Here is a 26928-nt window from a genome sequence, read left to right as displayed (position 1 = left end):
ACTTATTTAAAGACAATTGAAGTAGGACTACTGTATAGTTAGACATTTTGGAGTTAAAGTATACTCCACTGTGGTAAACATGTTTGTGTTTTGGTGTTTTAATGACAGATTACGACATACTGCACACATAGCCTTTATTGTTTTTTTTCATGTTTGTAATGTTAGCTCTTTAGGTGGCACTGAAGGGGTTAAGAGCATCCATGTGGCAGGCGGTACTCGGGAGTTAATATTCCAGTCGGGTTAGGTGTAGAGCAGCTCTTAAAGCTTCCCATATAGCTTATTTTTCTGTCAGCCTTACAGCTGCCATTAAACTCTATTCATTCACTGATAATTAGGCAAAAACAAATCTGGAAATGGACTTGTACTTGTATAGCGCCTTTCTAGTCTTCCGACCACTCAAAGCACTTTAACACCACATGTCATTCACCTATTAACACCCATTTAGATAGATAGATATATACTTTATTCATCCCCAGGGGGAAATTTGTTATTTACACACCGCAGGCAAAAGTAGGCAGGCAGCCTTCGGGAACAATTTGCCCAGTGAGCATTTTTCCGTTGAAAAGACGTTGAAAAGTTTTTTCACCGACTATTTGAAGATGTTGATTGAACATTTACATTTAGACTATATTTCACTGGGATTTGCACTTGTGAATTCTTTCATCCTCTACATTGTGCGAATAGTAGTATATCGTCATTTTAGAGGTAAACTAAGAAACCACATCCACCTCAGTTGAAAGCCAGTTTTGCATATGGTCAAAACATGATCGTTTATTCAACGTCTATAAATAGTCTGTGAAAGAAATTTCATTTTTGAACCACTTTTAACCTGTTAAAAGTTAACCCGATTAGACTACTTTTACATTTTTAATCACACTATGTTAATGGCTTCTACTTTCATTCAAATGAGTTGTTGCCCTTCTCTTTATGATCATAATGCATGATTTTTGGCCAATCCTAAAGCGCTCATGACAGCCATTGCAAATAAGAAAAAATAAATAAATATTATATAAATATAAATGATGGCAGGGTATTATTGTAGGAATATTGCGCTCAGCATCACTTAGACTGCTCAAAATGATTTGGTCAAACAGAAGCAACCAGGTCAGGTGGAAGGACAGCAGTGGAGTTGGTGTTATTGACAGAAATGTTGTTTTGATCCAAAGCCTAAAGGCTCAGTTGGTACAGTAATTCCACAGGACTAAGGCGATACTTCTGCCAGCTGACTAGGCCAGACTGGAGGCTGTCAACAGCTACACGATGAAGGCATTTTAAACCTCGGGAGCATGAACTTGTGGATCGCTCTAATAGTCTTTTAAGTGTTCTAAAACTTCCCGGAGCATCTCCCTCTCCAGAGCAGATTTAATTTCAATCTATTTCAATCTAGGATTGGGAATCTTCTTCAAATATATTTTTGTTGTTGTTCTATTTGTTGACATTCTCATTACATCCTGACAGCAATCAATAAATTAAATACACTGACAAAAAAGTACTGTAATAAGCCCATCCAATCATTTAATCTAGCCTGATGCACTCATTGTGCGTCACAGAAGCCTTCCACAAGCTGTGGAAGTACTCAGCTGTGAGTACTAACAATAGCTATGTTTGTTGTTTACATTCATTGTGATGTGTTTATGTTCATGATGATAATTTTGGGGTAGTGGCTTTGGAGGGAGGCGTGAAGGAACGACCTGTCAGTGTTGCCAACTTGGTGACTTTCTCGCTTACCGTTAGCGACTTTTGGAGCTAGTGTTGCTGGCTACTGTCACTTTAACAGACACTGGGCTGTTTTTTTTGGTTGGAGGATATTTAAATCTTACTTACTCTTGCTAGTTTCTCAAGATTACCAATAGCTTGAATTCAACTGTTTACCAATTCGTTAAATATCAGCCTCTTAAATCCACTTTGTCATTGCTCTGGTTTAAGACCAGACCTGCACCGAGTCTTCCCCTGCTGTCTCAGTTTCCCTCAGTGGGTTACCCAACGTCTGAGACAAGATGGGAAGATATGCAAAGTGGTCACACAGCAGACTGCTGGATTCAATGGAACTTCTTAGCATGTCTATGCTATCATCTGACGGCCAGCTCTGTTTACTGGAGATGGAGATGGGTCAGAAATAACGGCGCTGATATTTTGTGTGATACTTGACTGCCGGCACAACAAGGCAAATGATCACTGCTGAAGCGTGTAATGTGCACATGTTCTCTATCGGCACGTAATGAGACGGCGAGGAATAAAAAGGGCTAAATGGGAGTGCTTTCAAAGAGAATAGCCAGGTGACTTTGTTCGCCCCGGCAGCATACGCCAGTGTTGCTGTGATGTATCGTCAGATTATTGTGACCTTCTATGTCACTCACACATGCGGAGATTGATCTGGGAGTGAAGTCCAGAGAGGAAGCAGAACTTTTGATGGGTTTTTGTGGTGTGTTTTACGCTTTTACATTTCATTCTCCAAATATCAAAATATTTGTGATAAAATTGCAGATATTTGGATTTTTTTTGGGGATTGGCAGTTATTGTTTGAGTTTAGATATGGTAGCACCAGTATTTGAGGGCTGCACTCTGCTAGAAGATGTCATGTGAATGTCTCCCACTGAGAAGCAGAGGGGGGCACAACAGGGAGGAGGAACCCAAACAATCATCATTTTTCCCGTGGAAGAGGGGATTTCTCCAACGCTGCTTCCATCTCTATGTCATCAATCATGCTCATGAATGCCAAAATGGCCTCATGATGGGATTTCTCGGCAGGTGTTCCCTCTGAGAGCTGCAGGAAACATTGTGTCCCGCAAGTGCTTTAGGGTTGCGGCGTTGAAAGCAGAACGACACAACACTCAAAGCATATCAATTTTACTTTTGTGGCTCACTTTAAATCAATGTGTTATAATTTGCCTCACCATTAAATAACATTTTGTACGATATTGTATGGAGTGCAGAGGTGTATTAGGTACACCTGTACAATTTATTTTTGTTTAATGCTATGCAATAGTTTTGCATTAAAGGCCCTGAAACCTTATTTTCTCAGTCAGTGTCTTACTATGAGCCGTGGGGTCCAACATGAGCACAAAACTTCCTGACAAATTTGACCAGTTTTCTCAACTTCACATGAGATTTCTGTATTTGTGGATTAGCCCTCACTATTCCTGTGGTTTGCTTATGTTGCCAGCACTGTCAATCAAATCTGACCCAACCACACCTAAACAGTCCTGATGAAGCAGATAAACAAGTAGGAGTTTTGAGTGTTAGATGTATAATTAAAAACTAACGAGGCATTTTTTTTGTAATGTCGCTTTTGTAATACTTTTTTATTGAGAAATTTAAGGGGCTCATTGTGAAGCTAATGTATGTCAGATATATGTGATCTTGATCTTGGATTAGGCTACACTAGATCTCATTATATTGACATTTCTGTGGGAACAGGTGTATCTACAGAGCTGTGGGAAATGTATGTTTTCCTCCGTTCTTTGTACGTCCAATATCGGTTTCTTTTGTTATATGTTGGCTTCATCATTCATCATCATCAGATATTCACAGTTTGTATATGGGCCATTTGATTTCTTCAAATGCAATATAGAAGTGGATTACTTGCATGATCACCTTCATAAAGCCATGCAATTAGCTTCTTCCATGTGACCAATGGTACAAAACCCAAGTTATTCCATTCTATGCCCCAATGCTCTGTTCCAGCTCCAAAAAGGAAGACGTCTGTGAATGTTGGTGTGTCTGGGTTTCTTTAGAGGAGAGAAACTCATGCCTTCAGGATTGCTATTTTTTAAACACTAAAAGTAGTTTCTGGATGATATTTCTAAGCCCTAATCCTGTCTGTGACCCAAGCTTTTTTTTTTCTGTTTATTCTGTATGTGGCCTTCAGCAGGGTTTATGTCCAACTGTCTGTTGCTCATAACCCTGGTTGCTGAAACGTTGATACAGCCTACATCGTAAAACCAAAAGGGATTTCAGACGGTAATTATTGCAGTGCTTTTCTTCTGCTAATTTGCTATGCATGTTAGGTGAGGATGATTTTTTTAAGTTGACTTTTATTTGTTTCGATTTGGCGACAAAGCTTGCTTCGCTGTAATTTGTAAATACATTACGAATGGGAACAAAAGCACATGAAAGGGACACAGGGTTATTGAATCGTGACCAAGCATGATGTGCCTTGTTTATACTGTTGATAAGTTACTTATCATATAGGTTACTGAAGGAAGGATCAAACGTAGCCATGAAGAGTTTATCAAACTCATTTGAGATAAATCCACTGTGAAAAACAAGGAAATGGAACATCTCAGGACAGCGTGGCAATAGCTGTTTCATGGATTAAGAATAATTTGAAATGTGAAAGAATGAGTTCTCCCGTTGTTGACCAGAGAACGAATAGACGTTATTTTGATCTATTAGTTCCTGTCAACAACTGTCCAATTAAATTCTAACCTGGAGCTACTGGAAAGAGATCTTTATCATTCCTCATTTAACAAGCTGCCATAAACACATTTCCTTTAGTCACTGATCCTATTGTTCTTTTTTCTGTTTTACTTTTATGAAACTTTTGACCAGACCGTCTCTGCACACTACATGCCCAATCTGATACAAAATGGAAGCATTCAACTCCTTTTGGTGGGTTACATCTTATCACCATCTCTTGCAGCCGTTGAGTTGATATATTATTCCGTTGAAGCTCAAAATAGACGTATTCATTTCTGAAAGGTGAGAGGTGTTGCCTTGGATGAATTGTGAGATTGACTGTCATATTTGTTCTCTCCTGCAAATCATAAAATGCCACCAGAGTTATGTTCTGTGTGTGTGAGATTATCAACTGGCTGACGTGATCATTGAGACATATTTGGCACAAATCTCTTACTTGATATCTGACTACCTTGTCTGATTCTGTTTATTTATTTATTTTTTCAGGATTTCAGTAGTCGACACAATTCCACTGTCTCTTTGCAAGCCATCACTGACTTTTCGAAAACAATCCGCAGGATCAATGTGCATCTCTTCATTGACACGAGTATCAAATTTAGGCTTTTGGCTGTGAGTTGGTACTTTTTCCCCGACACCTCATCTGCCTGTCAAAACCTAGCCGTCATGAAACAAAAGCTCCCTCGAATGCCTCGTCGCTGCGGTTGGATCTATCTTTAGACCAACGTCTGCCACTCCTGTCTTGTTGACAACGTTGGGCTAGACATGATGTGCAACTGGAGAGGGTACTTATCTTTACACTGCTCATGAGGACGCTTCGGTGGGGTGATTTTCAGCCAGCCGCCGTGGGGAGCTGTGTGTTGTGCAGTTGTGTCCTCTTCCCTCTCACTTAAGCAGTCTGCTGACTAGAGGACACTTGCACTGTAAAGAGGTAGCAGGGCTAATAATCGCGGGAGTCTGTAAACTAAGCTGTAAATGCTGAGTGAAAGGTAATGATCAGTGCAGGTCTCAAGGCCCTCCAGGTCTTCAAACAGCCACCAGCTGCTACCTGTAGTGCAGTCCTCCGCAATGCTCCACTTAGCAAGTTGACGCAGAAGAGAGTGGCTTGCCCGCTCACGTCTCATTCTCAGGGGGTTCCAGGCATGCTGCCCATGTGGATCGAATATCCACACCAGCCTTCTCATGCCTCCACTAGGCTTTTATTACATGCTCCTCAATAAATATCAAAGCCAGACATAGTGCTACATATGCTGATTATGTGGTGCTTGCTATTCCTAAATGTGCTGCACATGGTGTTAGGGAAATCCAGACATTAATCTTCGCTGTAATGATATTGGTGCACATGAATATTCCATAGCTGTTACGCTTGGGGGTCAAACATATTGTACTTTTTGGTTGTGTATTTATCTTCTTGGCAAAGATATATTAGAGGAGAAATCTAGTCTTTGTGTGTGGTTTTACATGTAGGGGATTGCCTCGCTGTACAATGTAAGGCAGTGCTGAAGCTAATATTTTTCATCATCCATTAATCTACTGATTTCATAATTAATCAGCTGGTCTGTAAATTGTCAGAAGATTATCATAATTTCCCAGAACCCAAGGTGACATATTCAGATGGTTGTTTCATTTGTCCGACATTCCAAAACTGAAATTAATCAGTTTACTGTCGCATATGACATACAATTAATGTTGTCAAAAAATGTACTCAATCATTTTGTAATTTAATGATTAATCTAAAAATGTGTTCAGTTACCTTTGACTTGTATGATCATCTTGTCTGTGCTAGAATACCCAGACTTCTCATCTTTGATGCCAAAGGAGTAGGTATTAATCGCAGCTTCGATGTTCAAATGTCACAGTGAAGCCCCGTTTTTTTTAGAAACGATTAACTTATATAAATAAATATGTTGTAGAGAAAACCCATTTCTCCACAACAACTTCTTCAAATCCTCTTAAAATGTTTCTTCTGCAGTGACAGAGGCCAGCTATGCATTTGTATTTCTCTCCTCAAAGAGATTTCTTTTATCGTGCATTTAAAAAAATATTTCAATATGAACACCAGACCTTTGAGTCAACACTGTTTTATCATGCACACAGCCTTGCACATGGCATGTTGCAGTGGAGTTTCTTGACATATTCAAAAAAAAAGAAGATACTGACACATTTGCTAGGAGTATGAAACTGTTCCAGCATCTTTATTCCTGTCCTTTTTCCCTTCACGCTGACTCTCCTGAGGATGAAGAATACCATCATGCCATTGCGCTGTGCTGCTTTTATTGTAGACTGTTTTATAACAGTGAGAATTCATTTCCTCTTGAACCTGTCCTCATTCACCCAAGGACATATACTCCTCTGTATCGGCATCCCCCCAGTTATTTAAAACACGAGCATGCCTTTCATTATGACTTCTGACATGACCCAAAATGTGATAGGAATAATGCCATTCCATTTTGATTGATGCAAGTTCTAACTTGAGTGAGTAACTTGGCTATTCTGTACACAAAACCCTCAAGAGGCATTATTAAAAGTGGAAAGGAAGGTCTGTGTGGAATACACCGAGTTATAGATCCATGCTGATGTTCATATGCATAGAATTCCCTCCTCATATACCAAAGTCTGATTATCCACCAGTAAAAGGATATGTTTCAGTTTGCTATATAGAGTGAGCGGTGAAACAGAAACGATCTACATCATGTGCCTTGGATGTCTGAAAGCACATGACATTGAGTTAATATGATGAATGTTATATAGAACAGTGATTTACAGCAACCTCTAGCTAACATCTTGATTTATTTTTTCACACGGAGGTGAAGCGATTGAGCGAGATTAGTCTGCGTTCGGTCCGATATAATGAGATGCTTACATGGTATCATTTCTAGATGTGATGCTCATGAAGCCATAAAATAACTTTCTTACTAATTTATTCATACAGCTTTATCCATCCACTTATTTTCTTTCAGTTAGACTGATTAGTTCATTTATTTGGTCATGCATTTGTTAATTCACTCATAGTTAGCCTGTCCATGCATCAGTGTTGACAGTTACAGTTAGCCAGCATTCTCTCTGAAATAGTGTTTGACAGTGCATGCTGCCGAGTGTTTGTGTCAGTGATATGTGATATGTTTTCAATCATGTGGCTAAAACAGTCCTAGTCTCACAGAGGCCTGCCTCAATCTCTGGATGTCAGACTTTGCAACAAGATATTTATTAGGAAGTACATCGCCAGAGCCCATCAGCTAGAAACTCTAAAGGAGTTGTATATAAGGTGACTATTTGATAACAGAAATGAGCAGCCCTGTATTTCTGGAGTTGAAATGAGTGCAGCTCTGACTGGTTGAAGGCCAATTCTGTTTCCCATTTGGCAAAGCGGGGAATTGAATTGGACAGCCTTTTCTTGGTTAGACTTCCCTAAGCAAACATTAACTGAGCTGTTTCAAACCGCAGTGAGCAAAGCAAAATTCAATAAAATAAAATGACTTTATTCCACATGTTTTCATGCAGGCTTACCTGTTTTTCTTCAAACCAGTGAAAGTATTTGTGGAAATAAGGTGGATAAATCCCAAATAATCAAGATGCTTAGTGACAAAGCAAAAATGCATCGTATATATACATGACATGGCTAAATTAGGGTAATGGAAAAAAACTAAAACATTTTTGTAAAACAATTGTTAAGTCTGGTTATCTGGAGCATCAATGAAGCAGTAAATCAGAACATACGTTGTAATGTTGATCTCATTAGATCTGTGTGTGGCTTCAAGTGTGAACCCAGAAAAAGTTTGTTGGGGGGAACTATGGGACACAGCAGATGGCAGAGCACATATGCTGTGGGTCTCTTTGGCCAGGTACACTGATGAATACTTCTGAGAGTTGGCCTACCTTTGCTGGTATGTGCAGGAACTTGGACAGTTGATTCTCCAGGCTGACTCATAAGTTTGTAAAATATGTTCTGCTGATTTATATAGACTGAAAAAGAGAGCATATCACAGACAACGTAAGTATTTCCAAAGCCATGTGCTTAGTAATAATTTAGTCTGTGGAAACTTCTTATTTTGCAAAGATTCAATGAAAAAGACCCTGCCACATTTTTTTTGCGTTGTTTGAATGTGTGGCAGACGTAAGGAGATGGCCTGACTCCAATGTAAAAACTCCAATGGTACAGTATGTTTTCACAGGCAAGGCCCAAACAGCATTTCCTGCCACTAATTCTGCTGAAAGTGGTGATTGTGCTTAAAGTTAAAGCTGCAGTTCTAAACTCATATGCACTTGTCCCTGAACCATACAGGCAGAGGTTTAGGAAGTGGAAGTTTGTTGAATTTGCACAAGATATATCACAAGTTGGTGCTCGGCTTTCAATGCAGACAGTTATGAGGATTTGTGTGATTTTATTGTTAGAACAGTTCAAGACTTCATTGCCGGCCCGCCTTGCTACTTATATTAATGAAAATAAATGGTGAAGACAGCATCTGTGGCTGCAGTTATGGCTGCTGAATATGTTTTAACACATGCTAGTGGAGTAGGACTTTGTCAAGTCCACAGAGAGGGAGAACAGAGGGAGAGTTTCAGGTTCAGGCCTAGTCGTTAAGTGCCGGCCATGGGGGCCATGGGGGCCACTTATGTGGCTGTAAAAATGTTGCAGTGACAATTTGAAGGTGTGATCCTGCCAAGATATCATGTAAAAACAAGGGACATTGCAAGGGGGAATGTCCAAACAGTAACGCTGTCCAAAAGTCTGAGCCATCCAAACGTATTGATGAAATGCATACAACTTTCGTCTTTGGATGGAAAGTAGAAATTACCTCTGGAGATTCTACAAGACATAAGAGGTAGAGTAAATGTTGAAAATGGGATTGCAGAACCAGGATGCTTTGGCTGGTTCTCTCCATGTCTGTTGGCAGATTGCGTTTTCACAGACTTCAGAGAGGTTGATGCTGAAACCAAACCAGTGCAACATTTGTTACCAAACCTGACCTTTTCAAAGGTTATTGGCAGGTGCCACTAACGTCCAGGGCTAAAGAGATGTCATCGTTCATCACACCATGGGGGCTGTTTTCCTATTCTGTCATGTCGTTTGAGCTGAGAAATGCTCCTGCAATAGTTCAGTGTCTTAAGAACAAGGCAGACCCAGCTGGTTTGGCTGGGTCTGCAGCTTATTTAGATGATGTTGTGGTGTATAGTGACACAGGAAGTTCATGTTCAACATCTGAAGGCATTGTTTGACTGATTGGCGGAAGCAAATTTAACATTAATTCTACTGAAGCGACAGTGACCTATCTTGGCAGGGTTGTAGGCCAGGATGAAGTTCGTCCTGTGCAGGCTAAGATGAAGGCCATTGATAAATATCCCTCAGTCAGAAGAGAGTTGATGTGGTTCCTAGAGTCAGTTGGGTATTACCGCAGTTTTTGCTGAAACTTTTCCTATGTAGTGGCTCCGCAATTGAAATTGGTGCTGGGGCTGTCCTCCTATAAGTGGAATGGGGAATTAAACATCCTGTCTGCTTCTTCTCACGTACATTTTATCACCACCAGCTAAATTACTCAGTTGTTGAGAAGGAGGCACTGGCTTTGATTTGGGCACTGAAGTTGTTTGACGTGTATGTTGGACCATCATTGCTTGTTTTCAGACAGATCATAACCCGTTGACGTTCTAGACCAGTATGCAGAATGGTAACAAGAGACAAATGTGTTGGTTGCTGTTTCTTCAGACCTACACTTGATGTGCGTCGTTATAAAGGTTGGGAGAACGTAATGGCAGACACTCTTTCAGGTGCACCATTTTGATGTCATGAGGTCCCTGTAGGTGGGGGGTGTAGTGGCTGTTGGCTGTATATGATTACCTGTTGTGTAATACCTGTTGTTGTGGCCTGCCTCCGTTTTCCCTCTTTCAGTCCGACTGATTGCCTGGCCTCGCCCTCCTCATGAGAGACTGGCATCAACTGCTAGGAGCCTTTATCAGCTGGTTGTTCACAAAATGGCAATCTCTCTCCCTCCTGGGGGGCTGGTGACTTTCAGGCACCCAAGTTTTTGTTTGGTTTGATTATGTTTAATTGTCCTTTATGTTACAGGTAATGTAGGTTAGCACTACAGTTTAACAGCACACAACACCACTGACTTTACACACTAGTTTGCTTCAGTTGAGTTATATTTAATAAATTAACTCGTTAACTTTAACTATTGCTTTGTGGACCGTCCTTCTTTGTTATATTCCTGAACGAGCTGGGCATAAGATGTGTTATCATTTTGCTTTGAGGGACATGAAAGTGTTATTTATAGTGGTCCTGCCTCCTATGTGTCACATTTAAGTTGAACCTGTTTGCATCTGCAAGAACAATTGCGACCAAATAGCATTGATGTATCAAAAAAGTGGAACCTATTATTGTGGATGGGGGAGGAAGGAAAACATTATGCATTTAGTTGTTAACACTGAATCTTGCAGTGACAATAAATTTACATATTTCAACTGTATAATTGATCAAACAAATTCACATTGAGACGCTTCACATGTGAAAACGTCTTAACCCTGGTGAAGGATGGGGGAAAGGTCACCGATGCTTACAACAAAGGAAATCCTCTTCATATTGTATTTGCAGTCCATAAAAAATCAATGCTAAAATCCCACTATTATCAGGTATGCATTGTGAAATGTGAGCACATATCAGCAGGAGTTTCAATATTTGTGTGGAGCTTCATCAGCAGTGATAATAAGCTAACTCATTTAAACTAATTTGACTAACAGGCCATTTTAATACAGACACGAGAGTGGCATTAAGTGATTGCGAATTATGATGACAGCTTGTATAGGTGTTAAGTATGCTGAGTGCATGCATAAACCACTCATTAAAACTCAGCTTTACATTGTTTACAGTGTTGGTGTATGGTTAACATTTGTGACATAACATTAGTATGTATTGAAGCCACCTCTTGTTTTGTTAATATTTTAATGTGAGCAGGATCCACTGCTCTATATGCAACATCTGGTGCCATGTGGCTCGAGGCAAAGTGAAGTTATACATCCTGCTGTTGGCCCCGGACAAATAAAGGACAGGGAATGGGTTAGTACAGTGAGGTTAGACTGGGACAAGTCTCTTCTTTTCACCCATACAGCCCTCTTCATCCTGAATGACTTGCCAAAGGCCAGCTTTGATACAATTCCCTCTGAGCTACTAAAGTATGGCTCACTCCAGATCATGGACAGCTTCAGGTGGAAATCAGACTTGGTACCATACCGGCAAAAAAAACAAACAAAAAAAACTCATCTGCATAAGACTTTGCTGAGTGCAGATCCAGTGAGTGAAAAATCAAGCTGTCCCAAAGCTGTGCTCAGACATTTACTTGAAGAAACACTTTTGTTTTTACAACTGTTTCCACAAACCCTTTGCAACTCTCAAGGGTCACCCTGAGATCGTTCTATTTTTCGGGAGCTGAGCTTATAGAAAAGCTGATACATTCTTCGTCACAGAAAACATTTTTTTAAATGTATACAGGTATCCAAAGTTCTGTGACGTTACAAAACAAAATACTGTCTCTGCCTGTCATGGTGGGTCTTTACATGTCGGTGTGAGTGAGAGACAGAAAGAGACAAGTATTATTTTGACAATTTATATAACGCCAAAAGGCTGTTTAATGATTCACCTCTGCCTAACGCTGCAGCTATAACAGTATCTTATGTGCTTTTGTGTTGTAGTTGTACAGGCTACTTAAATGAACTGTGTCAGTGCCAATTTACAGTTTATTGAGAGAAACGTGCTGAGTTGAATGCTAACAATGGGAACTGTATTCAGCCAATAATGTATGGCTACTGACTTGAGGGCATTGCAAACTCTCCAACTACTCAAGGTACAGCTGCACTTTTTCAAATCTATTTTCCCAAAGCCTTGAACCAGCAACATGTGTACATTGTCTCCAATAGCAGACCAGAGCTAGTGTTCACGAGTGTGAAATTACTACAGTACTGAGACATATACTGCTCATACAAATCAATGACAGAGAATTGGATCATGCCACCGGACTGGCTTCTTTCTGTTCCATTATATACAATCGATTCTTTGGGGGTGATACTGATATGAATGTAGTGAGCAGCAATTTATATCCCTAATCCAGTCCACCATAAATGTTTCAAATTAGAGAGTGCCTTTTCTGAAGAAAGAAGAAAGGTCCTGCCTTGGCTGGAAAAGCTGCAAGTGAAGAAGCAGCTGTAAGACCATTAACTGTAGGAAGACCGTGATTATGTGGACTTTGAAATAATGAATGGAAGGATGAAAGAAATGAGCAAAAAATGAGAAGGCAAAGAAAAATACTATCCTCACTGCAAAATATTTCACTACAGTAGCTATGAATAACACCAGCGGTCCCATCTCTTACGATAAGATTAGCGGATGTCACTTTTGCAAATACAGAAACACACACAACATGATTTACTTACTGGGCCCTGTGTTTCTAAAATATGCCTGCTGCTGGTCCAACTCAGAGATAACAAATTATTCAGTTAACTTCAAACAACAAACTAAATACAAGTTAATGTCCACTTCTAGATGTTCATCATTCTCTGTTTCATACTGATAAATCTGTCAATAACTCACGAGATTACTCAATGCTGCTGTTCCTTTCCTGCATGCTTTGAGACATTTAGTCACCAGACTTTTGTATCTTTTGGTTGTTTATTCAAGTCTGTTGTGTTTCCTGTGTGCTCTTTATTGACCTTAACCAGAACCAGGGTACAGTTCATAGAAATAGTTTGTTTGTTGGCTCCTGCTGCAGTGAATCAGTCTCTTGATTCTGGTCCTGTAATTTATCATCTTTGTTTTTATCATTTCAAACACAAAGCTTTCTAAGTTCATTAGATCTGTTTGTCCACAGCTAATCAATAATTCTGCTGGACCCACCAGTGCTCATTCATGACTTTATCCTCAACGACCTCTCGTAGTTATGGGGATTCACAATGTTTTGACTACTGACTCCTCACTCACGCGTTGCCCCAGCAAGGATTCATTTAATCTGAGTTTTAATCTGAGTTTAGAAAAACTACGTTTAAAAGGAGTAAATCCAGACTTAGAATTTAGTAGAGCTCTGTCGCACAAATACAAACTAACCTCAGTAAATCCAAGTTTAGACCAAAATGAAATATAGTTTTATTAATATGGAGATGCCTGTTTACCCAAATTAAAATAATTTATAGTCCTCTAATTTCTCCGTCTTTAAGAAAAAACTTGTGGCTGAATTACTGGAGCAAAATGGTCAAATAATAGTAGATAAACGCGCACAACAGCACCGTGAGGAAAACCTTTTACACAGTAAAGTAAAAAGAGACTTCCTGTTCAGCTCAAGAACAGTTTCCTTTCTGAATGGTGTCTTGGGAGAAATTCAGCAGCAGCAGCAGCAGCATCATGAAACTCAACTGATTGAGTCTGTCCCTTAACTTTTTGTTCGGAACTTGATTTAAACCGGTTTAAAAGCCGAAACCCAGCAATCTTTAAGATTTAAGTCCTGGTTGATTCAGGACTTCTGTTTGAGTGAAAACAGTTTCATCTTTTCATGTCGACACTGTAGAGAATAATAAAATGCATTTATTTGCTGTAAAATCTTTATAGGACGCGACAACCAACTTTAAGATGCTGTGTTTTTTTTCTCTGAACTGTCTGGCCCGCACCCCATCCTGTCAGTCGCTAATGTGTGGTCTGCTCCACTAGATAGATTATCTGGGAAGCCACAGTGCTGTTTTAACCTTGGCAAGAAAGGTTGTGTTACTTTGCAGAGTGGCGAAGTCCCTTGAAAGCTTCGGCTTCCCATATTTTGATATACAACAGTCTTATTTTTAAGTGATGTCTTTGCCCTGTTGAGACTGCTGGAGCACACACTAGGTTTGTTGTCAAGATGGATTTTTTTTTTTCCTCCTCTTGACATATCTGATGAAAAGGCTGCACTCTAAATGTGTAGCCCGAGGGACTTGCCTGTAGACTGTGATATTAGCAAAGTTCCTCAATCCATCCATAACTTTACTACTTTACTAAACTGAACCGGGGCTGTGATGCTGAAATTGTGAGTTTCGTTGAGGTATGGGCCTTATCTGACTAAACATCTGCAATGGGAGGTCCACTTGAATGCTCCAGTGTCATTTTAGCTCTGGAGTTTCCCTTTTTATCAAAGATCAAAGCCTTTTTGTGGAGATGCATACCCAAGATTAAACCGTGTATAAATGTCTCCTTATTTTGACAGTATCTCATTATCAGACACTTCCACACATCATGTTTATCAGAACCGTTCATGGGGAATTGAAATATGTAACATTCCCTATTGACATGCTGGACAACACCCACTGCCTACTGTGACATGAAATAGCACATTGATGAAATATTTCTATAAACAAACTCACATGAAAATGATGAGACACTTTCAACCACACATTTCAGTTCCATGCAAGTAAAAAGTCATTTTTTAGTTTTGTTTTTGTTTGTACTTATCATTTATATTCAACAATGTTATCTTATCTTGAGCTTGACCGTGTGTTTGTTGATCTGCAGGACCCCCGCAGCTCTCTCTCTTCCTCTTTGGTATTTCTATGTAGAAAGTTTGCTGGTTGGTGTGCACATGGCAGTGCTGGGTGCAGACAGTGACATGCTTATGATATTTATTGTACAAATTCTGAATGTTGCAGTTCAAATCTTTAAGATGTTACCTCATGTCACCATTTGAAGACGCCAATGTGCAAAACGATCTTGTGCTCTCATCATACTGTTGCTCACTCAGTGTGGTGCTCACTAAGTGAAATCCATTTCTTCTTCTGCTGCTGTGCAATCTATCGCTGCATTCAGTGAGAATTGTACAGCTGCCATCTGCTTATAGCTGCTTCCCTGATTGGTAGCTCATGCTGATTGTAGACGATGTACATGACATTTGCATTTTTTGAGGGGAAATCTGATTTTGTTGTACTTTGTTTGGGGAAGAGAAATGTGATTTATTATGTGTGTGCTGGGGACATGATAGTTCAGCTTCCAATTTAATTAATTGTGGGCGTGTGCATCTGCACTGTAGATTGCAGTTGATCCAAATTCTGACGATCCAACTGATCCCCTTACCGTCGCCTAGTTTATTCATACCGGTATGTCGGATTTGTGTCACACCTATTCTGAAAATACGGTCATTCTGAATATAGCCACAGCCCATAATAAATTTAGTATAATGTTTTTGTTTAGTATAACCATTTAGTATAACCATTAGTTTTTTTTATTCCCACGTAAAGTGGGATCACAGTAAACACAACCACCTCATCACGAGCTCGTTAGAACTCTTAGGGCAGCCTTCCGCTCAGAAATGACAAACAGCGTTGTTCAAAAAATGTGAAGTGATTTTCGGCATTTAGTGTCAAGGCATTTTGATTTTTAAGATTAGACGGACACTAAATAGTGCTCTTTGTCTTCACCTGGTGGTTACACAATGCCAGTATCCCAGCTTTTATTTTGAAAGTACAAAAGAATGAGCTTTGTCATTATGTAAAGTGTGTTCAAATATCCAAACTACCATTACTATTAAGTAAGCCAGAACAATGTTTAGTGTGTCCCAATACCAGGATATTCTGCTGCATCCGGTGGCATTTTTGCTGAACTCAAGCCAACATGCTTTTCTGCCTAATCTGACCCACAATCCTTTGTGCATACTGCATGGAACAGTATGTAAGGGCTGCTGCAGTATGTACTAAAAGTTAAAAGGAAAAGTGTGCGATTTGGAACACCGCTGTAGTTACACAATTCCCAAAGGTTGACTTGCAGATTGATTAGCGCTCCGATTTGTTTTGTGCACAAATCTTTTGTCGTCAATATACTTCAACAGGTTTTAGACTGAGTCTGTTTTATCTGTGGCTTCTTTAAAATGGCTGGTTGGGAAAATGAGATGATGTAAATCATTAACTTTTGATTCACTTGAGTATTTTCCCAATGTCATCAATTATCTAATGCTCGAGAATATTTTAAAGGAATGTATTATCTGTTCTCCCCACTGGATTTAACTTTGATAAGCCCTTGGCAATGATACCTCTTATTGTCAAACCAAATGAGAAACACTATGTTCTTCTTCGACACAGAATCATATTAAATCCTACAAGTCACAAGCCATTATATTACCCTGTCTATATCTGAAATGAATATCTAACTTTTTGTTCAAAATAATTGTACAAAGTTACAGTGAAAATGCACATTTCATGCGGCGGTAAATGATCCCTGACAACGGTATCATGTTGGTGACACTTTAAATGTCAGTCGGTTTGTGAGAGTTCTGAGAAAGTAAACCAAGGGTTCTGTGGGTTAGGAGTGAATATAATTCATTGGCATGTGCTTTATGCACATCTACTCTCCCCCTTTATTTGTTTTGTCTAGTTATCTAACAAACTGAAGTTCCAAATCATCTGCACAGTGACCTTTGACGTTACAAAATGGTTGCCGTTAAATCACAGTCTCAAGAGCCACAACATTTTGCCGACACCATGTATGATTTTGCATTTGAGAAGCCTGGTTGTCTATGGGAACAAAACCAATACCAAAAACACAGCGTATGAATGGTTTAAAGTAACCAGTGTCTCTTCCATGGAAAGTAACTAAAGCAGCAAAAAGTTGCTGGATTACATCACACTGATTTGTATATTTGTGATGGCATTGCATAACTATTATTAAAAAAAGAATGTCATAATTGACTGACTAGCTTCATCATTAGATATAACATTTTACATGTTGCCATCTCATCAATATGCATCTAAATCTAGCTTACCTCTATTTTCAAAACATATGCTTTCGTATAGACTGTGGAACTGAAGTGTCAAAAAGATCCAGATACTAGACTGACTGAGTAACTAGGTGGGGATGAGGCATTGCAAACCATCAATTTGTATTCACATGCTGCTAATTAAGACGTGATGGTGGGATTTTGGAAACCACAATCCTGCACACTTTTCCCTTAACATAGAAGGCTGTATGTGAGAACATAAAAGTTAAATACTGTTTTCAGCTCAAATGACATGTGTCCAAAATGAGAGCTTTTTCTGTAAAAGTTTTATTGAATCATTGAGTTATTTTAAGCACCCAAATTGCTGAAGTGAGGCTCAGGATTTTAGTGTAACTGAATTGCCAATGTATTTTTAAGTAACTACTTTTTAGATAGAAATCGCAAATTTCATATTGATGCCAAAATGCAAATTTAACCTAGAATATAGAAGACTGTGTATAGTCAGTCTCACTAATAGTATGGATACAAAAACACTGTTTTTTTTTTGTCTATTTTGCAGGTGAACATCTTCGGGTGTGTTCTCAGGGAAGCACATGTTGCACCCAGGAAATGGAGGACAAATTTGGCCAACAAAGCAAACAGGACTTTGAGAATCTAGTGGATGAAATTAGTCATGAATTGAGAAGCACCTTTGTTTCCCGACATAAAAGATTTGATGGTAAGTCTATTTTTGCTTCATACTTAATACTGATTAATTTTCCTATTTTGTCTCTTTTTTTTAAACAATGTTAATGTTCCTTAGAACCGTAGACGGTAGAACAAAATGCTGCAAAAAGGAAAATTATAACATTTAGACTGGATGTGTTAATTTGAAAAGGTTCACTGTTTGTAGTTGTATAGCTGTCCTCCCTCGATTGCAGACAAGTTGTGAAAATCTTGTTATATGCCTTGGAGTGGAGTACCCTCTTGTTTGATTCGACAACATTGCTTCTTGCACAGCAGACTGACAGCTCGTACAGCAGTACAGAGCCAAACTCTGCATTATTACGGCTTTTTTGGTGTACCTGTGCTCTGTGCAATATCGTCGTGGACCTATGGTTACTGTCTTGACCATCGCACGTGGGAGGGGATGTCCTCATTACTGAACCAAGACTCACTTTACCTCTCCACCTCTCCCTGTTGGTATCCCTCTATGCAGTTGACAACTCAGTTTAATGAGAAACAATAATCCCTCCAGCTACCAACATTATACTGTGTGGGAAGCAGTAGCTTATCACTGTGGACAATGATGAAGGGTGGTGGAGATGAAAATTGTCAAGCAAAGCCACCTGTCAGCATTGTTGGCAACGAATGCAGCATAAAACCTTTTAATGAGTTATTACTCAGAAACGTTTTAAAGATGAATGTGTCAGAATTTTATTTTTTTCTCCAAGTGAATGGCAGGGCAAACTGCGATTGGAAAATTGGAAAAAAATGAAAGAATATTGGATTATAATGCTTTTTTAAATGTATATTAAGAGTGATGAGACACACTATCCAATATTTATCATTCGTGCTAAATCCTTGGCATATAGTCAGTATGTAATAAACCCTTATATTTAAAACCCCAGATCAGACTTTGTGTAATCCTGCTTCAACATTTTCGAGTGCACTTGAGAAACTGCAATCTGCTTCTAATTTTGTTCAGAAAAGTCTTGGCCAGGACTCCCTCAGAGAGACCTTTTATATCTCAATGGGACTATCCTGGACAAATAACGGTTAAATAGAATAATGAAAATAAATGGAATTTCTTTATGTAGTTGATTAATGTTTCGTTAAAGCATTTCCAGTGTTAATCATGAAGGAATAGCAAAGCTGCAACCATGTAACCATCAAACTTTAACTCAAATAATGGGTAATTCATCAGTGCCAGTATCAACACACTTTATTTATCATAGCACTCTCCAAAGTAGTGGATACAAAGTGCTTTACAGGCGAAAGAAAAGAGAAATGTAGAAACCACAAAAATATAAAATCTAGAAAAGCCAAAGAAAACAGAGTTTAAAGAGGTGTTTGATCTGTGCAGAGACTTTAGCGGGAGGCTATTCTTCAGTCAAGGAACAGAAAAAGCAGAGTCATTGGAGTGAAAGCATATTGTATGCCCAATATGTTCCCATCTACAAGCTATGTAACACTATTGTTGAAAGAAGTTTACAGTAGATAATGAAATCAAGCTTATTAATTCTATATGGATCACATTTGGTGTGATTAATACATAACCTCGCCCTGTTGTCAAGGGGTTTGCATTACAGTAGCATAAAACAGGAACACATCAAAATCGAAATTTGAGTGTTATTAGCAAATCCATCATGTTATTACTGTACTTCTGCTGTTATTATTCTGCTCTGTGTTTTAAAACGATTTGCTTGCTCGTCATCAGTGAAATTTAAATTGCAAAACGACAGCAAGTCACTGTGAAAATGAAGAAGACCCGTAACAAACTAATACAATAGATTTATTACAACACAACAAGCGTTTTATCAGATATTTAACTACAATAGAAAGTCACACTAGCTTTTATTCATTTTTACTTCTTTAACGGTTGTGGTCCAGCAGTATTGGCAAACCTCAAGTACTTGTCCTTTTTGTCTAAAGGGTTGTCTTCCAATGCAGTATATCTCCTGTGATTCCAACTTATATATAATACTTTTTCTTTTTAAGACTTAAGGTTTTTGTGGGTCCACGATACACCACTGTTATACATAGTACACACTATATGTCAGCACCTCTTTGTGTTATCTTAAACCTTTTCACTATTCATATCCTGTTCGATGATCGGTTAATATACAGTTGATATACATACATGACCTAACATACATCATGTCAACATGAATATAACCTTTTCATAGATCTCTGGATTGAAGAGCAACACTCCCAAAAATTCAGTTAATCCAAAGTCATTCTAATATTCGTCCAAAAGTAAAAAGTCAAAGCGTATACTGTATATAGGTTTTCATATCAGGCTGTCTGAATACATCCAATGTCAACAACTGAATAATGTTTGACTGATTAATAGCGCAATTCAATACTCAGCAGTCAATGTCTTGTATTTCTATGCTCATTCTATCCAACATATTATATCAAACAAATACTATTCGGTTACAGCATGCAACTCTCAGATGACTGCACATTGCCCAGAAACTCAATGTCACAATGCCTGGGTTATATCCGTCTGTTTTTTTTCCCCCAGGAATATACACTGCTGTAGCTCCTGTTTGATTCCTGGAAGTGAGCATAAATAAATAAGTGTTATTTTGATCAGCCACTGTCAGGATCGTGAATGTCATAAGGAGGACTCCAACAAAGGAGGAAATGGGGTTTGTCCAGCTGCACTTAGATGCATGACTCCAGGCAACCCTGTTCCTCTTGGGGTCTGCTGCCATTCTCCATAATTTCATCAGCTTCAAAGCAGATGCCATATGCAGAGTTCAGCTATGTAGCCCTCTGCTAGCGTCGACTCAGGTTCTCCACTAACCACCCGCTTGAGAAATCTGAGATATTGTTTGCTGGATTTGAATGCCACCCTTGTCTTTACACATCATTACTTTAATCTGAGTGTTAGAAGTTGTGTGGTTTCGAGCAGTAGAAATCAGTTGAGATTTAACCAGCCAATACATATTTGAAAAGAAATGCATCTTTCATTTATTTTCAAGCACAATCTGTCTATTATGAGACTCTGCATTTCCCTGACTTCATGTTCCTTAAACAATATCTTCTCTTCATAAAGCAGTGTTTGCCAAACAATTGCGTTGGCCTTGATTCTAGGTCTAAATGCATAGTTAAAGATCCAAACAACACGGAACTGTTTGATCATTTCGTGATCGTGAAGTTATTTCCCATCTATTTAGCACCTGGCTATGGAGTCCCACCTACACAGGGTCAGTGTATGTATTCTCCTCTCTTTAATGCAGAGTTTGTGATGAGTGTTACTGTAGCTGACAGTAGCTGGCCAGCCCACGCATACCTGACACCACAGGCTATGTGTCACAGTAAGAGGGCACAGTCTTGACGATGCCAAGACCAACCCAGCACAAATACAGAAATATCCAATAGCAACCCATGTTGCACTGTGTGAATCTAAGAAAGACACGGCACCATCTGAGAAAAATCAGTGCCAAACATGCAGCCACAGTTACTGCAATGTATTAATACATTTCTCCTCTTTGCTAATTAATGCATATCCTACTCATATACCCAGGAAACAACTGCTCAGAGAAATTAGATAAATGTGGCTGTCACAGAGTATTCTTTTCCACTTGCTCGTTAAACACTTATTCAGGGGTCTTAACTGCTAATCAATTGTTGGCCCTCCTCTGACAATGAACACCATGGTGGCTGGTTAGCCAAACAGAATATTAATGTGGTCCACCCTCCACCATTGATCTTCTTTGGAGTTACCGACTCACACTGTTGTCGCTTGTCAAAAAAGTCCTTGCAGTATAGGACAATATTAAGCAACTGGCCCAAAATGGCGACAGTTGTGTTGTTGCACATAAAAAAAAGAATCACCGGTGAAATACTTAACTTTACCCACTCGTAGAAAACCACAGAAGATAATGTAGTGTTTTGACCCAGTGTTGCTGTTCTTTTTAAGTTACTATTGGATTATTTACCCAAACAAAATATGGTATGGTTGTGAGTCTTTATAATCTACTCTTCACTGTTTAAAAGTTGCATGTCAATATCTGTTGGTGGTTGTTACTAATATGTGTAACCTTTGCAGTTTCGAATGCCATATGCACATTGTTTTGTACAAGTGATAGTAGGTTCGTGGCCATTTTTTTACTTGGCACAAAGTTAACCCAGTGATGCTGTACGGATGAGTCAGTGTGTGGAAGTTGGCAAATATTTGTATCCTCTCTTTTCTCCCTCAGCAGCCATTGTCGATGTGCTCTTGAGCAAAGCCCTTAACCTAAATTACTCCTCATGGCATAATCCTCGAGGCTGCCAACCATAGAAGGCCGCACTGTGCTGACCAGCTACCAGGTGTGGATGTGTTTGACTAGATGAATGTGGAGCTGGGCAGTGCTCAAAAGGGCATGCTGGCTCAGCAAAAGCCTCCTTTAATTAAGAGGTCCTATTGGACTATCCAGTTGGAGAGTGGAAGAGTAGGTAGGATTCAAGATAGAAATGCCAAGGTATCTCTGTACTCTAAAGGAGATTTGGTAATCATTCTCCGTAGTATTTCTAATGGACAAGCTGCTACGTTTTATGGAAATGCATACAATTTCACTTCAATTTAAGGACGGTATGCCATATCTCAATTTACATTTATGAAACCGCGCTTCATCAAATGTATTCCAGATTCCTTCCTCAATTTATAGCATTGGATATGTTAACTTTAAAATATTAGGAAATATAAATCAATCTATTTATCTTATATATAACTATCTTAGCAGTGAGTGATTTTACATTGTATTTAACTGCCACTGTGTGACTCACTACAGGCTACAAGGGTTTAACACATGCAAATGGGGAAATAAAAAGCCTGTTATGTTACGTACAGAAGCACAGCGCTTAGAGCGGCCCTCTGTAGATCGGTGTCTCCTGTCAGACCAAATCAATGGTCCAACAACTGATTGACATGTAGAATTAGAAGTGCTTCTTTTGGCAGCAAAATTGCGAGTTTCATGTAAAGGCATGATAGCTTCAGTAGTTTGAAGACCAAGCGATGTGCGATATTCACTTTAAATAATCACAAAGTGAGAGATGGTCTTGTCTGTAGCTCTGTTGGAGAAGACACTGAGTGGCTCTGCTGATGATTGCAGTCAGTTTTGAAAGTTTACTCGGGGTAGCTTCACTGACACATTACAGATAGTTTTGAGAAGGGTCTACTTGCAGGAATGTGTTTTACATCGATGACATCTAACGAACGATTTGAAATTTCTTTTTGAATCGTCTTGAATTTCTTCTACAATCTTTTTGTACTGAAGTCATAACTTTAATTGGTGTATGGCCATGAAATGCAATGCTGCACTCAAAATAATGTATTTAAAAAACTGTCACCACACATAGTACATATCTTTGCACAGAAGATATTTAAAAAGACAGCGCTTACAACAGCATTTCCTGAAGTTTTAAACATTGCTACTCACAGACTATGATAATGATACACATTGTAGGTGTTGATTGCAGCCTATATGTGTTTGATTACTTTGTTTGTGCACAAATATATATATACAGTTGTGTGAAAAAGTGTTTGCCCCCTTCCTGATTTCTTATTTTTTTGCATGTTTGTCACACTTAAATGTTTCAGATCATCAAACAAAGTTAAATATTAGACAAAGATAACACAAGTAAACACAAAATGCAGTTTTTAAATGAAGGTTTTTATTATTAAGGGGAAAAAAAAATCCAAACCTACATGGCCCTGTGTGAAAAAGTGATTGCCCCCCCCCCTGTTAAAACATAAATTAACTGTGGTTTATCACATCTTTGGAATGCTGAGTTCAATTTCTCTAGCCACACCCAGGCCTGATTACTGCCACACCTGTTCTCAATCAAGAAATCACTTAAATAGGACCTGCCTGACAAAGTGAGGTAGACCAAAACATCCTCAAAAGCTAGACATCATGCTGCGATCCAAAGAAATTCAGGAACAAATGAGAAACAAAGTAATTGAGATCTATCAGTCTGGAAAAGGTTACAAAGCCATTTCTAAAGCTTTGGGACTCCAGCGAACCACAGTGAGAGCCATTATCCACAAATGACGAAAACATGGAACAGTGGTGAACCTTCCCAGGAGTGGCCGGCCGACCAAAATTACCCCAAGAGCGCAGCGACGACTCATCCAAGAGGTCGCAAAAGACCCCAGAACAACATCCAAAGAACTGCAGGCCTCACTTGCCTCAATTAAGGTCAGTGTTCATGACTCCACCATAAGAAAGAGACTGGGCAAAAATGGCCTGCATGGCAGAGTTCCAAGACGAAAACCACTGCTGAGCAAAAAGAACATAAAGGCTCGTCTCAGTTTTGCCAGAAAACATCTTGATGATCCCCAAGACTTTTGGGAAAATACTCTGTGGACTGACGAGACAAAAGTTGAACTTTTTGGAAGGTGTATGTCCCATTACATCTGGCGTAAAAGTAACACGGAACATCATACCAACAGTAAAATATGGTGGTGGTAGTGTGATGGTCTGGGGCTGTTTTGCTGCTTCAGGACCTGGAAGATTTGCTGTGGTAAATGGAACCATGAATTCTGCTGTCTACCAAAAAATCCTGAAGGAGAATATCCGGCCATCTGTTCGTGACCTCAAGCTGAAGCGCACTTGGGTTCTGCAGCAGGACAATGATCCAAAACACACCAGCAAGTCCACCTCTGAATGGCTTAAGAAAAACAAAATGAAGACTTTGGAGTGGCCTAGTCAAAGTCCCGACCTCAATCCAATTGAGATGCTGTGGCATGACCTTAAAAAGGCGGTTCATGCTCGAAAACCCTCCAATGTGGCTGAATTACAACAATTCTGCAAAGATGAGTGGGCCAAAATTCCTCTACAGCGCTGTAAAAGACTCTTTGCCAGTTATCGCAAACGCTTGATTGCAGTTGTTGCTGCTAAGGGTGGCCCAACCAGTTATTAGGTTTAGGGGGCAATCACTTTTTCACACAGGGCCATGTAGGTTTGGATTTTTTTTCCCCCTTAATAATAAAAAAATTCAAAATAAAACCATTTAAAAACTGCATTTTGTGTTTACTTGTGTTATCTTTGTCTAATATTTAAATTTGTTTGATCTGAAACATTTAAGTGTGACAAACATGCAAAAAAAATAAGAAATCAGGAAGGGGCCAAACACTTTTTCACACAACTGTATATCTGCTTGCACAGATGTCAAATGTGGTCCAGGTGGTGTTTTTCTTTCAATATTTGAATGCCTCCGCGTCGGCGACAGCCTTGGCTGGAGGCCTTTTGTATAGGGGTTTTTCATCCATCCATCTGTGCGCCCCATTCTCGTGAACTTGATATCCCAACAACGCTTGGAAGAAATTTCATTAAATCTGGCACAAACATCTACTTCAACTCAAACGTTTTGGGCCTTAACTAAGGAATTCATATGCGAATTATGACAATTTCACACAAATAGAGTTATTTGATATGATAAAATGATGAATTGATGGCTTTTTGGATGTAAACTGCAACTTGACTGGTTGATGGAAGCAACTGTGAGGCGGTAATTCTTTTTATCATAGATTGTAATTACTGAAGAAAAGTGAGTTGTGGCTCCTAAGTTATGGCTGGTCACAGTTTAGGGGACTTTGTAGTAATTCATTCTGCGGGCCACTTCCCACAAGGGTCCTCTCACAGTAGATGTCATCCCATCCACAGCCACCTCTGTTAGTTATATGTTCCATCGTCTCATTTGTCTCCAGAAACTGTGGTTTGCTTGTAAACGCAGGCCTTTTTGCCATCATCCAGCTCAAAGATATGAAATAGTAGCACTCTGTTTCGAGATTGCTAAAATTGAGACTACAACTGACATCTGGGATAGCATCCATCCGTATTCTGTGTGAGCACGCAGCAGCGGATGCACTGAAACAGACTTTTCTTCATCACAGAAAGAATGTGTAACCTCTGCACAGCGCTGTGGGCTCAGTGAGCCAAACTGAGCTTTATCAGCAAAAAGTAATGAACTCTCTGCATGAGTATTAGAATCACCCCTGTCCAGCAACTCAGCATCATTATCCTCTGTTTGCAGCTCTCGCAGCCATTCATATGGACAGACCTCTTAATTACTAAGACGTACTGTAAGATACGATGTGATTTTCCAATTGTCTTTTTTTTTTACTAAATATATTAGTCACTCAATTAACTCATCTATAATGTAATTATACATTGTAATCACTCCAAAACAGAGATTAGAATTATATCAAATATACTTCCCAACAATCTAATTCAACAATAAATTCTGCCATAATTACATTAGTTATTTCAAATTAATATTCCAGCAGACACATTGGGGCGAATAACCTGACTGCATTAATTAAGATATATATTTTTTTCTTTTCTTAAGTGCACTTTTTTTTAAATTAAATTAGTTTTGAAGCTGTCATTAATCAGCATACACATCGCTCAGCACCACTGACTATATTCATTACCTACAACAAGCACAAATCATGCTTCAAGTCTTTTCTATTTAAAGAACTGCTCACTGTAGTCTTTCATTTCCTATAGTATTTAGAATTACTTATCCAAAATCACAAGTCCTTCATACTGTGTGTGCTGCTGAAACCTCTTGAGATAGCAGGAAAATCTGTGTGAGGGTAAAGCTAATTTAATCAGATCCCCAGAGGACATCTTACAATTAACACTCACTGCTACCCGCTGATAAGACATGCTTATGAAAAATACTTAATTGTAATAAGAATAGAGAAATCAAGTCAGCATGTTGCATGTAATAAATCAGAAGCGGTTTTAGAATGAATAAAGGATTGGAATCTAGCATTTATCTTGTGGCAAATGTGACCTTTACCCTCATATCTAACATCAAGTAAGTTATAGCTGCTGGTTGCAGCTAAAAATACATTTGTCTCAATCAGGTATACATTATGAAATAACTTTGTGCGTGTTGTACTGCCTTGCAAATGAGGCATATTTTTTCACATTTTACTTTCTGTTGGTGTGCAATGGCATCTTTTGATATAGCTAACCAGATATATAGATGTGGTCATGTGACCTAGCTACTGTGAATTGCTTTGGAAGGAGAATGTCTTTATGTACATTGTACACTGGTGATATGACAGCTGTATGATTTGGTGATACAGCACAGTAAA

At 39.1% G+C, this 26928-nt stretch overlaps 1 protein-coding gene across 2 annotated transcripts in view; it reads left to right on the top strand.

Moving 5' to 3' along the window:
• The window catches only part of LOC116389550 (glypican-6-like), a 76139-nt gene that overhangs the window by 2245 nt on the left and 46966 nt on the right, over positions 1-26928 (top strand). For both annotated transcript variants that reach the window (XM_031858307.1, XM_031858305.1), the window contains exon 2: positions 17680-17838. In XM_031858307.1, coding sequence (XP_031714167.1) covers positions 17680-17838 — 159 coding nt within the window. The remainder of the gene's footprint in view (positions 1-17679; positions 17839-26928) is intronic.

This window comes from Anarrhichthys ocellatus, unplaced genomic scaffold (genome assembly GCF_004355925.1).
Source record: "Anarrhichthys ocellatus isolate YVR2014 unplaced genomic scaffold, GSC_Weel_1.0 scaffold20, whole genome shotgun sequence".
Taxonomy (NCBI): domain Eukaryota; kingdom Metazoa; phylum Chordata; class Actinopteri; order Perciformes; family Anarhichadidae; genus Anarrhichthys; species Anarrhichthys ocellatus.
Note: the sequence above shows the minus strand (reverse complement) of the source record. Positions and strands in the feature narration are given on the sequence as shown.